The 18,722-nt window shown below is 35.8% G+C and overlaps 1 protein-coding gene across 1 annotated transcript in view; it reads left to right on the top strand.

Moving 5' to 3' along the window:
- The window catches only part of LOC135081341 (uncharacterized), a 93,916-nt gene that overhangs the window by 53,486 nt on the left and 21,708 nt on the right, over positions 1 to 18,722 (top strand). The window contains exons 2-5 of the mRNA XM_063976060.1: positions 5,828 to 5,963; positions 7,944 to 8,121; positions 15,770 to 16,156; positions 16,808 to 16,929. Coding sequence (XP_063832130.1) covers positions 5,828 to 5,963; positions 7,944 to 8,121; positions 15,770 to 16,156; positions 16,808 to 16,929 — 823 coding nt within the window. The remainder of the gene's footprint in view (positions 1 to 5,827; positions 5,964 to 7,943; positions 8,122 to 15,769; positions 16,157 to 16,807; positions 16,930 to 18,722) is intronic.

Consider the following 18,722-nt stretch of genomic DNA (forward strand, 5'->3'; position numbering starts at 1 on the left):
AGTGTTCTAAAATAAGTACAAAAGTTTCTCCATCTCCACAACAAGTGACCTTGCACGCACAATTAACATTTGCCGATGTTGCTATTGTGCGCCATAAAGCACCCATAAAACGCGGAACAACGGGCGCAGTCACGTGCGAGAACATGTATGCGTTAACACATACAGTTTTACGATCTGTTGTCCACCCGTTGCGTAAACAGTGCGGTTTTCATTTACATAATAATGATAAAATCGATCTCGGTTACTATGCCAGGAGCTGGCCGCTTTGGATGAGCGCTGTGCAATTTAGAATACAAATAAAAAACAAAAACTGGTTACGTTCAGTTCAGTTCACTAGAAGACTCTTTTTTCATCAAATGAACTATCTTTTGGTCTTAATCTGATCCAAACGGTGCAGATATGATAGAACAAGTTTGCCCGGAAGATTTCAAGGTGTAATATTCCTTGGGCAATCACTTTACGCAATTGTTTTTTTATGCATAACAAGGCAGGTATTTTTGATCTCAATCGCAATCCATTATAAATTAACATTAGGATTGTGACATAAACAAACAATCGTTTAAGTTACAATGGACAACACGCATAAGTTGTAATATTAAGTTAAATTATGACTTAATTTAAAGTTTAGATCACACACATTACACTAGTTTTTATTTCACCTCAATCCATCCAGTATTACCGAAGATAGAGCCTCGAGAAGTTTACGGACTTTTTAAAATTTTCAAAAATTTCCAATATTCGCGCGTGACGTCACAACATGATTTTGCAGCCCCCGCACGTTAACCCATTTACCACTTTTTGTCTTTTTCCAACTAAAATAAAATTTTACCTAACTGACAACTGTTGTTAGTTGTCATCGTTCAATCACATTTCAAACTAGGCGCTAAAAAAGTAACCATTATTATGCCACCTATTGCCAATTTTGTGCACTATGAAGCCATTTTTACATTTATGCACTTTTAAATATAAATTTTCTGAAAAAATAACCAAGTTTGTGTCTCTGTGCTCAATAACGAGTAAATAGTCCAGTTATTTGTTAATTTTACTTGGAAAGTGTTCCGGAATTTTTGAAAATTGGTGAATAAATAGATTTCGCTATGTTCTTTCCGAATTTTGTGACCTCGTTTACAGCCGCGCGCGCGCCCGCCTTATTGAAAAAAATCCGCCTTAAAAAGGTTTTTGACAACTACTTTTTTCTAAGCTAAGAAGCTTTGATAAATTTCATGTAATGTAAGTTAAATAGATTTAGAGTTGTGAAACAGTCAAATTAATGTACCTGCTAAATTGCGAGTTCTTTTTTCTTTGATCATGGCAGGACACGCTGCCGGGTGTCCTAAATATGCTGAAGTATAAAATAATTCGCGTTGCTGAAGTATACTTTTTTTTTGTCTTGTTTGTTTCTACATTACATAATTGTATCCTACTAATATTATAAATGCGAAAGTTTGGATGTCTGGAAGTTTAAAATAAAGTAAAGTAATGTTTATTTCTCACCAACATAACAGATAATATTATGATAACAAACAATCAGGAAAAACAAAAAGTAAGAATGTTGGTGGGTTGATACCTGAACTAGGAAGATTCCTGTGTCTCAGGTTTGTTACTCTTTCACGCAAAAAGTACTCAACGGATTTTGTTGAAACTGTACAATATTATTGTTTTGTTTGTAACCCAGATTAACATATAGGCTATAATTTATGCCGATCTGTGACACTAAATTTCACGCGGGTGAAGCCGCAGGCAAAAGCTAGTCGTGAAATAAATAGGAAAGTTTAAGGTTCTGAAACGTGGTCGCAGGAGAACCAAAGTGACCAACATAGCACGCAGAATTGCTAAAATCAAGTGGAAGTGGGCGGGACACATAGCTCGTAGAGACGATGGCCATTGGGGCTGAAAATTTCTTGAGTGGCGACCACGGGCTGGAAGACGTAGCGTGGGCAGGCCTCCTACTAGGTGGACCGACGATCTGGTAAAGGTCGCAGGAAGAACCTGAATGCGGGCAGCGAAGGACTGTTCATTATGAAAAACTATGGAAAACCCAAAGGCCTCTCGCCTTTGTCCAGCAGTGAACGTCATTTGGCTGTAACGACGAAATAGGAAAGAATGTAACTATCAAAAATCTTCTCTAAGGCAGCATTTTTCCAATTTCACAACGAGCGCGGCAATCACACTTAACTAACAGACTAACAGAGAGCATAGCGAAATCTATTTTAATCACCAATTTTCAAAACTCCCGGAACACTTTCCAGGTAACCACGTTAATTTGTACCAAACGACTGGACTATAATTAAATTGATATAAAAATTTGGGTACATCTTCTCAAAAACAAAAGAACTGGCGCTAAAATGGTTAAGTGACGTTTTGACATTTGTAGAGGGCCTTGTAGAAAGGGAGGCTATGGTGCTGAATGTGGATTAACTCGAGTGTCATAGTAACTTATTAGACTGCTAAGCTTGATGATAAAAAGAAAAATATTTTATTCAATGTACATAGTCTGGTCATAAGTTCTGTCATATTATGATAATAACTTTTGAATTTTGAATGAAGGTTTCAAAAACATTTTTTACTGAATTAGAATTAAAAAGAAAAAATGTGCGATAGTTCGAATTTTATTGTATGTGTAGTGGACGCATAAAGAAGTCCGAACTGCAGTTGTCACGTTGCATTGCTACGCGCCAAAGCAGATTTTCGTTGTGCTGAAAAAGTTTAGTTTATCTTTTCATTAAATGATAGGTATAGGTGTACCAGAATCTCATGGCAAACAAAAATATTGGAAAAGTGTGTCTTTCATATGGCAAATGTCTATGGCTTTATTGTCACCTGTCAAAGTAAATCAAGTGAACTGTCAGTCGCTGCAGAAATTTTGTAATCTCTTCATGCCTATTTGTTATTTTTGTGAAAAATTCGAAAAAGCTCAAGCAAGTCATATTGTTTTCAATGTGTATTGTAAAATAAGGCATAATTCAAAGTCAATCTTTGATTTTAAAACGCATCGTTGAGTTGACAGTAAGTTGGAGTGAAATTGGATACATTTAGTTTATTACCTAACTACGTCAGAAGGAGGGTTTTTTTAATATTATTCTTATAATAGCTGCTTTATCGGGGGTTTCAGGTGTACCTCACAAATTGGTGCAGAGGAATGGTGAAAATGTTATGACCATGTAAATAAAATTGAAAAAGATTTCATCAAGTAAGATGTAAGATAGAATAATTGAAATGGTGGAAGAGCAATTTATAATAAATACCTCTTTATCTTGATCATCTATTGAAGAAAAGTGGAATCCTTGGAATCGTTTTCTAGTTCTGAATGAAGTGATTAGTTATAAGTATGATACATAATAAAATTAGTTACATAAAGTAATATACGATTTACTTATTTTTCAAGACATTTTCCTATTTATTATTGGGATTGCTACCATGTACCTTAGTTTTGAGTTTCCAATATTTCGGCACTGTTGCAAGCGCCATGGTCACGGAGTAACTGAAGAAATTAAAACCAGACATCGTTCAGATGTGCGTTCAAAAGACCTGAGATTTAAAAAAATCCCACGTTTTGTTTAAACAGTAAGCGAAAAAAAAGTAACTTGAAAATGAAATACAAAATGATAAGGTATGGTAAATGATAAGTCTTTATCAATGAAGAAGCAGAAGTTCAATTTCATGTGTCCTCCATCTAGGCTAGTTTCCATCGTCACTCAAAGTTAGGCTGCGGTCTCAAATTTGGGCTTAATTGAGGTATTTTTTGGGTGAGAGGCATAAGAACTAATGCCGTTTTATATCAGAAATTCATACTTAAAGGTCATCAACCAGGTACAAAGTATTTCCTTGTATGTTAGTCTGCCACTCTTTAGTAAGTCCCGAAATCCCCGCTTCGGCTCCCCTACTAACCATTCTAACCATATACACAGATAATATCTTACATGCAGCTTTTCATGTTACTACGTCACATTTTCAAAATCCGCGCGGAAAATCGCTCCTAGCGGAAGAGCGCACTTTGAGCTTGAATATTTCAGTCATTTTTAAAGATATCAAAAAAGTAAAAATACAGTATTCATTCTAATTTTTTGTAGTTTTTTTTGGCATCTTCAACAAAAATTGTGCGCCATGTCCATTCATTCGTTTTCTACCCTAGAGTCCTGAAATGTCAATAAGTAAAATAAATACTAGACTAGTGCACGCTCTCTTTTATTTTACAACCAGCTTAGTAAGTTTATTTAGGTCAAAGATTATGTTTATGCGAATAGAACGCAAAAACAAACATTAATTGGAATGCATCAATAAAAGCTAGGTATTTTTCCTTTTACGTCACTTATCTGTAGTAATTGAAACTGGAAGATATAGGTCACGCGAGCGTTATCAGTGCGTCGTGGTTTCGCTCATAAAAACCGTAACTAACACGATCGATGGTTTTTATGCCATTATAATTGCGTTTTTTCTATAGGAACAAACTATTACTCGGTAGTGGGAAATGAAGCCGGTGTGGTTTGACACTGGGTGTTTTCACATTATATTAACTTAGCAGGATGTCGGGAATAGTTGCGACGTTAGGTGCTAAGACATTGCAGGCTTATCCAAATAAAATAAAAAACATTTCGGAGGACACGTTAAGACGTCTGAAGATATAAAGATAGCTTTAGGTATTTACAGGCGTGTGGTCTCAAAAAGTGGTAAACAAACTTTATCGTACCTCATTACCGGCAATACGATTTCAGTTGTATTTATCAATAACATATCGTTCAATGATATTAATTAATGTTTTTCTGAATTATCTGCTGTTGATGTTGTCTGACCTTATCAAAGAAGGATGGATTTTTTTGTTGTTTGTGTTACTGGAGTATATCTTTTATTTGAGATTCTCATATTCTGAAGTTACATAGTCTTGCTATGAAAAGTAATGTATATGTATAGTTTTTACTGGCGTAGGTCAAAGGTTAACTGGCCGTATATGTCTTTAAGTTCGCCTTGTGTACTCGTGACCAATTCTACATTTCCAAGTGAAAAACTGTGTTTAGCTGTGCATAATAATGCAAAATCCCAATAAATATTCTATCATTCCTTTCATTTCTTATTAAATATCGTCGCATGATGCAATTTACGTATTAAAATACTTAGAAACTTATTTACATTTGCAGTTTGGCGATAGTATCTCGGTAGATATCTATATTCCCCACGGCCAACCGTCTGGCATTGGGTCCAAGGTTCGACGAACTCGCTGTTGCCATGTATTTGTACGCAAACTGGGCTAGTTAGGCCAATGAGTTTGCCCAAATTGATTATGGGCCCAACTAAGCAAATAGTCTGATTACAAACTTGGTTAAGTAACCGTATTTGTTCGGCAAACAATTGGAGTAAATCTAATACAGTCAATAGTATAGAACTTCCTGATACTGTACGTATTTTAGATTGTTTTCAATCGGTTTAATATTTGGTTGCTAAAAATCTGTCGCGAATTCAATCTTGTATAGGTAGAACTTTAATATTACACATTACCCAACATACATTTTCCAAGTTTTTCTTATATTGTTGTGCAGATCCTTACATTTCTTTTTAAATGGGATGAGTATGGATGGAGCACGTTGCGTATGACTCTACCTTTTAGTATTTCTTCTTAGGCTGAGTTGCACCATCTTACTTAACTTTAACAAATGTCAAAAATCTGTCAAACTCCGTATAAAAAGCACTGGTTGTTATAGTCACGGTTAAAGTAAGTTGGTGCAACTCAGCCTTATATTTTCGATGTCAATCTTAGCTATACTATAGGAGGTTTTCTATAGCAAATAAATGGGACTAAATATAGTAAATTAACTTCGTCTTCGTTCTTCCCCAGTTGTATACTGCGACTACAATGGCTCGGGCCGCACGCTGCAGTGGGTCGAGGACTACATCGCCAGGGACGTGCTGCCGACACACGCCACTAGGTGTACGGCTCTCTCGTACACTTCTGGACAGAGCGAGATTTACAGGTGAGTGATACTTCTTATCTCATTTCAGCCACAGGACGTCCACTGCTGAATATAGGCCTCCTACAATGATTTCCATATTGCCCGGTTGGCATATAGTCCAGTCAATAAAGCATTATAGATGGAAAACTGTAGAACACAATTTCTGACTTCAGGACTTTATTTAGACTAGTTAGGAGGTGAACATAGCAAAAGTCCCCGCCCTTAGCCCTTGAGCCGGCGGGGAGAGGGGGGTTTAAAGGTGCCACTTTTCGGTTTTTCGCTTAATCCTCGGAAACTATGCGTCCTAGTGACATGACTACTTTGAACCAAAAAAAGCATATTCAATTTGCTACAGATGAGATCGACAAGTTTTTCTATAAATTGTATAGTTTTCGCGGCATCTGCTCTAGAAGGTCTGTAATATTGGTAATTTTATTTTTGTCTTACATGTTACCATCAGGAGAAAATCGACTAAATCAACATTGAGCAATCATTCTAGACATGCGGGAGCATGTTAAGCCTAGTTCCAGCGAGGGGACTACACCGTGCGTATATTTAGACGAATCACTTTGTGCCACTTTTGAGTCCTCATCACTCAAAAACTACTGTGCATTAACACTTCAAATTTGGCTCATGTGTTGAGACTTACAAGATATACATCAGTTTCAAATTTCATAAATCTGCCTCAAACGGTTCTTTAGATATTGACGTCCAAAAATCTAAATGTCTGACCTATAGATCAAATTCTAACCACTTCCAGATGACCTCGAAGGTTCAAATTTGGCATCCAGAAAGGTAGTTATGTAAATACAAAGGAACAAATAAAAAACCAGTAAATTTTAACATTTCACATGTGATAGATAGATAGTAGTGCTCTAAATATCGATTTTTGAACGTCAATACCTAAATAACCGTTTGAGGTATATTTATGAAATTTGAAGCTGATGTACATCTTGCAAGTCTCAATACATGAGCCAAATTTGAAGTGTTAATGCACAGTAGTTTTTGAATGATGAGGAGTCAAAAGTGGCTCTAATTGGTTCGTCTAAATATACGCACGGTGCAGTCCCCTCCCTGGAACTAGGCTTAACATGCTCCCGCATGTCTATAGTGTTTGCTCAATGTTGATTTAGTCGATTTTCTCCTGAAAGGAACATGTAAGACAACAATAAAATTTCCAATTTTACAGACCTTCTAGAGCAGATGCCGCAAAAACTATACAAGATATAGAAAAACTTGACTGTCTCACCTGTAGCAAATTGAATAAGCTTTTTTTGGTTCATAGTAGTCATGTCACTAGGACGCATAGTTTCCGAGGATTAAGCGAAAAACCGAAAAGTGGTACCTTTAAACCCCCCTCTCCCCGCCGGCTCAAGGGCTAAGGGCGGGGACTTTTGCTATGTTCACCACCTAACTAGGCTAAATAAAGTCCCGAGGTCAGAAATTGTGTTCCATGGATTTCTCTCTACACCGTCGTTAAGACATTCATTGACTGGACTAATACAGCGCCTTCCATATAATAGTCGATGGATTTTTGCATTTCTAATCCTATAGTTTTGTAAGATCAACAAGAGTATCTTTTTCAATTCTGGAAGTCGACGAAGCACATGATGTCGTGCCCTGCGTACCCAAACAACTGCACGCAGGAAGATTTAATAAAGGCTACTGACAACGCCACTCTTGTGGCGAAGTTTTGGGCTGACGCTTTGTAGGTTTTTTGTCGACACGACAAGAAGAAGAATTCTGGTATTAATCTTATTCACAAACAAATGTCAATGATACAACTGAAATAAAAAGTGTTAGGCTATTTTTTGTAGAAATCTACGCAGACGAAATTCAAATCTGAACCCTTCAAAGCACGAATGAATAAGCATGATGCTTTCTTGCTTCGGAGCGATAAGGCAGGCTGGGGTAGTGCTAAGAAGAAGCTTCCACAAAAACTCCCTGGCTCATTTGTGAAAATAAACCTTTACAAACGGTCTAATCAATATATTTTTTCAGATCGGAATCGAAAGCAATAATCCGGAGTGCGGTGGGAGCATGTCCCGAAGACGTGGTGATCCTCGGGGCCACCCTGCCGAGGTTCCTCCGAGCCCTCCGGCCAGAGAAGGTGGCTCTCTTCGTGTCCTCCAGGGAGACGGAGCGGCTGCTCATCACGTGGAGGGAAGTCGGTGCTGAGGTACGAATAGTTTTTTTATCCATGAGAAAATCTTGGCCTGCATTGATATGCTTTATGGAAAGCGATGATTTTTCAATCGTCAGATATCTATTATAGTTCTTAAATACTGAACTGTCCTATCCATGACATTGACAGCGGGGCGCCACCGTCAATACCGGATCGCTGGTTCCGATTTTTGCCATGTTGGAAACCATATAGTTGAACGATGGTAACGCCCCCCTGTCATTGAGTTTGGTGGGACAGTTCAGCGTGGGTCATCTATATCTGAAGAATAATAACTTGGCAATTTGACATATTTCCCATACTGAAACTGTCAATGTACCTACCAACTTTTCTTCAGTTAATACGATTGAAAAATCAGCCCTAAGAAAAACCATTGACAACATTACAATTAATTTTCAAGTCTGACTACTATACAATTTTGGTAGAGCATGCTTCAAACAAAAGGAAAAAAAAATGGGATAGCCTTGACCGTCTGGTATTTCATTTTGTCTTAACGTCTGGTATTCCATTGTAATTTTGTTTATTTCTTTTCATTTAACAAACATTATACTCGTAAATCAATTTAATTTACTGTAGCACAATGGGTGCTATTGTGGAACGTCTTAACATGTTTTTGTGTTTATCATCTTTTTTACTATCGAATTTCCCAGAGATCCTCTGTCTGAGAGTCTGATGCCCGTTTTCACCATCAATCCCTAATTTTTAAGTGACCCCTATGAAAACAAAATTTCTGTTATGTGTTACCATAGGGGTCACATAAAAATTAGGGATTGATGGTGAAAACGGGCATGGGAGGTCTTAGAGACGATCTTTTGAATGATCAATAAATTATACCTACTTAAACTGTTAGAAGAAACGGGCTGGAGGACGTAGCGTGGGCCTACTAGGTGGGCCGACGATCTGGTAAAGGTCGCGGGAAGAGCCTGGATGCGGGCAGCGCAGGGCCGTTCATTGTGGAAAACCTTGGGGGAGGCCTTTGTCCTTCTGGCTCATTTGGCTGTAACGAACGAAACTGTTCGAAAAATAGATCTAAACTTTAAACTATTCATCCTTGTGCACTAGTTGCGTAACTAAGTAGTACTACAGTTGTATGCACCATGCGTGGTATCGGCAAATTCCTCTCCTTATCGGCGCACACGCAGCCAGCCACGCGACTCGTGATGCATTTGTTATTTTCATTTTATTATTATTTATTAATAACGACCACTTGAGGGCTCCACTTTAGGTCATAGACAAATCAATTATGGTAGCTATAATCGTTTCAGTGGTTTGGTTATTATTTCTTGTGTTATTAAGTGGCTTCAAACGGCCTGAAATGACTCAATAAATGGGTTTAGTACGTAACCATGTCTGCATAGGATTGGCATTTACTAGACAACTGCATACTCGTCGTGTTTCTCGTTCTAACTCGTACTAAGGTTTAAGTTCCATCAAGAGATTCAGAGATTTCTAGATTTGCCTAAAACTCACCTTAGGTAGTAGGTCTTCTGATAAATTTAGCCACTTTTATTAGGCTCTAGATTCAACTAACTTTATAATATGGATTTTTGGGTATACAAAATCATATTTTCAAAGAATTAACGTAAATAACTTTAGCCCAAAATAAACACCAAACAAATCAAGCCCTTGATGTGTGAACGACGATTTTCCGATGGCTGAAATCCGGCATGAGTCGAGCAAACACATGTAGAAACATCAGACTATTCATTTTTATTGCAAATTCGCTTCTATTCCAACTACATAAGACCCCACAGTGATCAGTGATTACCTTGACGTGCCGTCGTCTGTACTCGTACACCCAAAAGCAAATAAATTCTGTTGGCATTTGTTTTTAACTGTCAACTTGCCGTAAATTCCATCGTTTTAAATAAAGAATAGTCCTCTTTTTTTGTGCGCGCTTATTTAATTTATTTATTACTGGCAGTGTTGATTTTTTAATCTTTATTGCCTTGTTTTTATAAAAAATGTATGCAATCTAAGCCATGAAACTCATTTGTCAACTTTTTTCCGCAATACAACTATTTCTCTTGTAGGTTTACTTTCTTTTTAAAAATAATACATTCGAACGATTTATAAGTGTTAAAACCGGATCTAGTAATTCGATTCAAAGCCTAGCTCAATTGCCCCTGACGGCTTATCACAGCAAGTTCAATTGGATTAGGAAATACACGACTGACTTGTTTACTCGTACGTCTTTATTAGTTTACGTCGTGTTTCTGTTAACAAGCACATTTATGGTCGTATTTCGTGCCTATTTACCGCTATAATAGTTCAGTTTTGTGTTTAAAATAGCAATAACGGGAATATTCCTATCTCTCATTTCTACTAGCAAGGGCAAGCTAAAGGGACGTGAACAAGTACCCAAACTAAACGGCCTAATTAAGTACTGAATAAATATTTGATTTTGATTTGATTTTACTGCAACTTGTGTAGAGTGTCATCTACCGCTGTCCGCTTGCAAAATTAAAAGTAGTTAACCAGTGCAAGCTGAGGAGTCGTGAAGAATAGCTACTAACTTAAAAACCATAACGAGACAAAATAATGTTACAATTCGAAATTATAGGACAAATGAAACTACAAAAATGAAAATAAATGGTGTTATTACAAAAAACATAAACAGACGTTAAACAAGGTGTTTAAAATAACATCTCCATATTAAATGTCACTTTAAACAAGTGTTCAACGCCCGTTTAACTTTTTTACGCACCAAAAAGTTTTATTGGTCAATACAAGAGCTTCCTCATTGTGAAAAATAAAACACTTTGAGAGCCGGTAGAGCCCTGAATGTCTGAAGTGTAATCTGTTATTGTGGACAATATTAATGTTATTGATTACGTGTTTTATGATAATGTAGCTCATGCCGCGAAAACGTGACAAACGATAACGATTCACACACGCGTCATTCTTCATTTAAATGCATTGTAATTCAATAATGGTCAAGTCATAAAGCTTTGAATTAATTGACTCTTATTGTAATGTAAATTAAATCACATTTTAATGTAATTGAAGTGATTGCAGTAATATTACTGCACTTGCAAATTATATTGCTGTTTTGCTATTGTAATTTGAAACTAACTGTCTAGACATACATAATGTACCTATTTTAAAAATATTTTAGTCGATCTTTTATTCTTTAAAAGTTTTTACATAAGACGGAACAAAATTATATTTAGAAATGATAGCATTCTCAGACATTGTTATAGAATATCCCGATCCATTTTAGTGATTAATAGCTGCTTTACAAACCAAATAAATGAAGCTAAAAGAGCATTTCCCTGATTAATAAATCATACCAAAAAGCTTGTCCAGATGAGAAAGTACACAATAACTCTACCATCTGAAAGAAAGAGATACTATAATCTTTATAAATGCTTATCTTATTGGAAAATTTATAGTTTCCAAAAATAGTAAGGCTCATTACAATTTGAAATTATACGCGACCAGTCCCGACCGCTGCGTACTGTTCATGTATATTTTAAATATATGTAGAGCTATGATAATATTTACCTGCTACTACTTAAAGCTAGTATTCATTTTGTGCCTAAAGTAAGTTTCATACATACCTATTATGTATGAAAGAATAATAAGAATGGTAATGCAATATGAAAATTGCGTTTTTTCTTGAAAATACGTAAATTCAAATGTCAAATCAGGAAAATTTTCAGGTCTAATATTAAACTATTTATTAATGCAAAGTGACAGCATCTGATGCCTAAATCAAAAGCTAATTTAAACAACCTGACGCCTAATACATAATCTCCGACATAGACATATTGACTTGTAAGAAAATTCAGAATTTATTTACACTGTTTTAGGTTACTTCACAAGTATACGTCGTATTTCGGTCAATTGATAGTTTTAGTACTGCTCTACTTTCTATTACACCCTGTATATTATACCCTGTACCCCCAATTACCCCCTAAAGGTCGCTACCGTAACGTACTACTACAAGTACCTAGCTGTAATTGAGTCACGGTATAGAATAAAAGCCTTTTTACAGCTTTGAGGCATGGCTTTCAGTTCAGTATAAGTAGTACTTGTAGTACATTATGTAGGTTACGGTAATGATGTCAGCCTTCTCCAATGCGGGTAGCGTGCCCGCGGCTCCTTACCCTGCACGTCCTTGCGTTGGGTCCGTAGGGCTGGGAACATTCGATGGTTTTGCTATCGATATTGTGTCGTCTTTTTTGTACGCTTTACTTTTATATCGCTGACGACGCTTGTTTTTTATTTATTTTATCTTATCACACGTTGTTACCTTTTTCTTATATTTTAATTTATAGAGTCTTCGGTTAAGTTTTTTGGAACACAACATTTTGGTATAACTTTGCCGTTGTGGCTACGGTTATTTTTCGTGTTTCTAGTGGTAATAATTATATTCATGCATGAATCTAATCGGCCCATTATTTGAATGTAGAATATTAAACTTCACTCTACATCCTTTTTTATCATCTCCTTCATGATTTGTAAAAATAAAACCTTGTAAGTTTACTTACAGCGACCATCTCGCGCATTGGACAGTTCTTGTAGATATGTCTTTACTATTTTTGAAGTACGGTAGTATCGATAAACATTCCCTAACATCACTAGCTACCCCGGGGTAACATAATCCGCACTAATCCGTGGTTATTTCTGAACATTACGACTGAGCCGTCCGATGTTTTTGCGTCGTTCTCAGGCGTATCGTTCGGGATGATCGAGCGATCGGTTTAGTGCTGACAAAGTAGATAACGTGTGACGTCATAGTTTATTTATAAGCAGATATAACTAATATGATATGAGGTGTATATTTTGATATTTTCATGATAAAAATATAGCATAAATATACTAAATAGATATTTAAAGCGGACTATGGACTCGTGTAGGTCGTCAAAATTCAACTGGACGGTACGATTTTCCCGTATGTTAGTGTAGAATATACAGTAGTTAGAGACCCTTTTTACTAGACTACGCCCGAAGAAGGGTTGTGATTTCTAGTGTTCCTTTCATTAAAAACAAATCATAATAAAACTTCACTTCAAGAACCCTGTAAAACTATTTTGAAGAGAAAAATGTTGGATAGCGTAAGTCTTGCAAAGCTTGATGCACTACCGGCTCCCTTCATTTGGTATTCATTGGCAATCTTCGGAAGTAGAGCCTCAAAGGGATCGCTGTTTGGCGGTTTCTTCATCAACCGAGTTCTTGCTAAAGAGAAACTCTTGTAAATGGTTAAGATCTTTTTAGCAGTTGCCTCGAAAAGTAGCGAATTTCGTCGCGCTTTTGCAACTTTCATAGTTTGAAAGAAAATTCTTCATTGACGTGAAAAAGTACGCGTCAATTTGTCATGAAATATAATAAAGGTACCTACCGGACCTTTGTAGCATTGACAATAACACCTGTTATTAAGTTTAAAATACGATTATTACATGCTTGTTATTGTTAATGTAATAGCCAACAAAAGCCTTTGTTTTCAAAACTTACGTAAGTTTCTGTATAAAACATCCTGTATGAGTAAAAATGGGTCACAAGAACCAAATAAACTACGAGTATTTTGTGTGACACGTGTATTAGCTTTGTTTTGTGGTTACGTCACATTTGTGAAGATGTGAAAAAAGATGAAAATAATTTTGAAATTTTATTTTGGACTATTTGACACCATTCCCCAATCATTCTAAATCACAACTTTTTAGAATGCCACTTCATTCTGGTTTTAAAAACTTGACTAATTTTAAAATTACCTGTAAATTATCATTTTTGGTTGCTATGTAATTGAAAAAAGTAAGTAGTTTGAGTTGAAAAAATAGTGACGTCACTGGCTAGTATTGCTATACAAAATCTATGGGTAGTCTCGTTTTGACAGTTTTCAATTGATTAGTGGTGTGTAATAGTCTATTAAAACATTTTATTACTGACTCTTTTCTTTAAATGTATAAAACTGTTCTTGATGAAAGCCTTGCAAACCCGTTCCATACATCATCATGTAATGACTATGCAAGCTAGTTGTAGGCATAAGGTCACACTGAGCCTACATATCAATTTGCCCATTAATTACCTGCACACCTGTCTCGAGTGCTTTCCATCTTGTTGCTAACTACATTAACTTGATTGCAACAACATACGTACTAGTACTTACATACTCACTGTGCCCGCGACTTAGTACACATGAATATATACATATAGTTTGAAAAAAAATTGCTAAAATTCGGACTAGTAGTTCTTGAGATTAGCGCGTTCAAGCAAACAAAGAAACTCTATGTTTATTTTAGGTATTAGATCTTCGAGAGGCTCTTTAGAGAAACAAACATAAACCAATGTGTAAAAAAAGAAAACAACAAACGTTTAAGTAATTTTAACAATCTTTAGATGTGGATTAAAAGGAAAGAAAACCGTTTAATCCCATTACAATGAGAAAAAATCTAAGCTTGAGTTATTTTCTTCATTAAGTAGGTATCCGTTTATAGCTTCCTTTGTAATTTTCCTGGAAAATCTTTTTGTAATTTTAATGTCTTCTAATTACTTTTTCTTTCTTATTTAATTTGACACGATTTCTGTCGTTATTTGACCGACATTTCTCTTGGCGCAATCGCATTGAATGTTGAATAGTTTAAAGCATTCCTGAACGATTTTCCGACCGTTTCAGGACAATTATGAGCATTCCACCATAAGTATTTAGGTCAGAATAAGCATTTATTTCAGTTAGCACGCAAGGTTGTTCACCCTTGTTATTATTCGAACCCATGCATATTAGCAGTATATCTATTCCATCGAATATATTCAGATCGGCTCGTACGCCGAATTCTGCACAATACGCAGATTAAGAGATAGGCGTACGTTAACCTGTTGGGTTAAGCTTTCAAACTAAATCGATAGCAGGAATTTTGCTGCCTGAATGTAGTTAGCGCCATTAGAAACTGGCAATTTTGTAAATCAATAAAATATAATTAAACAGAGGTTTAACCACAGTTTAACTGGAGCAGTATCCCTAACAATCAAGAGCAACATACTTGTATTTTTTTTTGATCTCGGAAAATGTAATAGATTAGTAAATGTTTTTCTTCAAAGTTCTATTATTTTATAGATAGAGCAATGAGCATTCACTAGACTACTAAATAGACAATCACTTTCAAGTTACATACTTGTATTAAACCAATGGAATCTTCCTACACATGCAATCACTTACCTATTGGTTACGGTGAATTATCCGATGTTTTGACATTCCAATACCCACTGCCATACATTATGCATTAAATATCGCTTTGAATATTGTTTATTAATTTATGCACGAATTAATTACTCGTCAAGCAATCGCTTGCACATTTCGATGTAGGTACGAGTATTAATTTCTACAAATCATTTTTGCTCTTTTGGATGAAAATAAACAAAATTTCGAATATAACAAAGCACTATAATATCATCGAAGGCCTCTAAGTATCTGGTTCCCGAAAGAAACAAATGAAAAACAATTTGAAGAAAAATGGACTTCGGTCACACACAATAATGTTAAAAGATAAATTTAATTACAATTTATCAGAAGTAACATTAAGATTTACACCTTTGTGTACAGAGAAGTCTCCTCAGAGATACACACCTGATAAACGAGTGTCGACCCTTCGCTTATCTATTCTACAACTTTTTATCTATTTATAACCTGCCTCTTTTGTTCCAGATAATCAAGATTCCCGAAACCAAAGAAGGGTTTATTGACCTGAACAACCTTGAGCAAAAATTGCAGCTGCACGCTGGCACAGGAAAGAAGATGATCGGTTTCTTCCCAGCAGCTTCAAAATTGACTGGTGTCTTGGCTGATGACGTAGCCACCACCTTGCTTCTACACCAATACGAGGCGCTGTCTTTCTGGGACTACACTCTGGTGGCACCATCCTCAGCTGTAGACATGAATCCGACCTTCCCAGGAGTGGATGAGCAGATGGTGAAGAAGGACGCGCTGTTCTTCAACTGTGAGAAGTTTGTTGGGGGAGTACAAGGCCCTTGTATTGCTGTGGTGAAGAAAGAAGTGTTCAAGGACACCCCTTTGTATTGTGAGGATGTTGAGGTGAGAAGATAAATATTTCTTTCGCTTTTTTTCGTAACAACTAGAAAAGGTAGTGTTTGAGACAGCTACATATTTCGCAATTTTTATGTGGAAAAGGTGGCGGAGTCAAATGACAAAAGGAGTCCTAAGTCATGCTTAGGACATAGGACTCCTTTTGTCCTAAGCAAGCATGTCATAAGTCCTGTTTACCTCCACCTCCACCTCCTGTGGCTGAAATGATAATAAAGATGATGATTCATGTAGTACAGTGGTTCATAACCTGGGGGTAATTACCCCCGCAGGGGTAAAACGGAAATTCTAGAGGGGTAACACAGGATATCACAAAAAAGTATTAAAATAGCAATAAACAAAATAATAGTACGGTATAGGCCGCGCCAAACTTATTTAGCAAAAAATTGCGTGGTGGGGGTAATTTACTAGTTACCTAAACGTGCAATTTCTTAAATATAAACATACATTTTCGTTCGAATTTTTGTGGTTTTAATTATTTTAAATTAGCTAGGGGTAAACTAAATTCTCATACTTGTTCACAGGGGTAGTGACATTGAAAAGGTTAGGAACTACTGATGTAGTAGTAAGTGCCTTTGTCTTGCTACTTTTGTAGTAGACTCGAAGTCTAGGCTATATCATATCATATTGTTTTGTAACCAGATGCTATCAGAGAGAATAGAAGAGCTGAAGACCACCGAGGCTGTGCGTGCAGCAATCGTGATGCAGCTGCGTGATGCCGTCGGTCTTCAGATCATCGCGGAGAGGCAGGACTACATCACCAGGTAAGTCTACTATAGTAAAAATGACTACACCACATATGTTTTACCAGAGCTGTCCTAGGGGCAGGGATCACACATAATTTCTTATGCATAGCACAGGCTGCATATAGCAAAGAATTTTGAAGAAAATTAAAAAAAAAAAATTGATGATGAAAGCATTACAAAATCTCATATATTTTGCAACTATTTTTGCCTTTGCCTCTAGTAATAAAATAAAAACTTATTGGAGTTAGGTATTTTTGCAAGCGTTGCAATCGGGACTTGGCGTGAACTCGCATTAATGAAGGCTCAAACTAATGAGCTGGGTTATTTGGACCGTGATTTATTAGTCACACTGCACTCTATTACTATGTTGATCATTGTATGGATGGATTTAAATTTTACCCTCTTGTCTCTACAAAGCCCTCTCTGTTATCTTATCCTACAACATTGAAGAACTTGATAGATAAACTGCTTGACTTGACGATGCTTATATCATTTCAAAATAATAAGGTACTTTATAACAATAGAAGACCCAAATCTTCTTCTTGTCGCGTCAACAACAAACTCAAAATTCCGCTAAAAGAGGTTAATTATTAAGATATGATTAATTACGTTACGCAATGGGACAAAAAACATATTTTTAGGGTTCCGTACCTCAAAAGGAAAAAACGGAACCCTTATAGGATCACTTTGTTGTCCGTCCGTCCTTCTGTCAAGACCCTTTATCTCAAGAACGCGTGAACGTATCAAGCTGAAATTCACATGAAATACTCAGGTCTATTGTCCCTTTAAGCTGTGAAAATATCAAACTTCTAAGCCAAGCCAATCAAAAGATACAGCCGATTATGTCGATATTTTCAACAAATTTTCGACACTCGCAAAGGAATCAAAACCTACAGGATACTTCCCGTAAACTCAGAATCTTGAAATTTGGCATAAAGCATTGTCATATAATGCAAATATAGGAAAAATTGCGAAAATTACATTTTTTTAGTTATACAGGGTGACTGGAACTGAACCCGCCATAGCTAATACGCGTATAGAGGAGGTCATTTGCTAATTATTGAACCTTACTTTCTATGACTAAAGTTTTATAGTTTAGGAGATATGACAATTTTTATACTTGTTTCAGATTTTCCCGAAATTTGACCTAAAAACTGCTTAAATTTTTTTTCTCGCATTATTTTAACCAATTTTTTTATTTGATACTAATATCGAATAAACCTTTAGTCAAATAAAATAAATTTCAGATCTAGATAATGATTCAATAACTAGTTACGAGCCGCCAAAGTTCAACAAAAGTACAAACCACGATAAAAAATTCAAATTCGATTTCGATTTAAGAAAAAACTAATGGTGATGATGGATTGCCAATGATCTTAAAAATATCTCTACCTTCTCTTCTTTCCAATGACATATCACACGTAGTAATTAGATATTGAAATTGATTAAAAATTCAAAATTTATGGAAGAAAATGGAGTAATTTTCGAAAATTATCCATACAAAGTTTCTTCAAACAACTCATATTTTCTGCTATACTCCTTTTCATAACTATTTTCGTGTTTTTTTTTAAATGAATTTAAAAATAATAATTACATTATAAAGAAAAAAAAATTAAAAAAAATTAAAATCAACTTTGTATGGATAATTTTTGTATTATTACTCCATTTTCTTCCATAAACTTTGAATTTTTGATAAATTTCAATATCCAATTACAACGTGTGATATATCATTGGAAAGAAGAGATGCTGGAGATATTTTTAAGATTATTGGCAATCTATTATCACCATTAATTTTTGTTTCAATCGAATTT

This window comes from Ostrinia nubilalis, chromosome 19, assembly GCF_963855985.1.
Source record: "Ostrinia nubilalis chromosome 19, ilOstNubi1.1, whole genome shotgun sequence".
In the NCBI taxonomy this organism is placed as follows: Eukaryota; Metazoa; Arthropoda; class Insecta; order Lepidoptera; family Crambidae; genus Ostrinia; species Ostrinia nubilalis.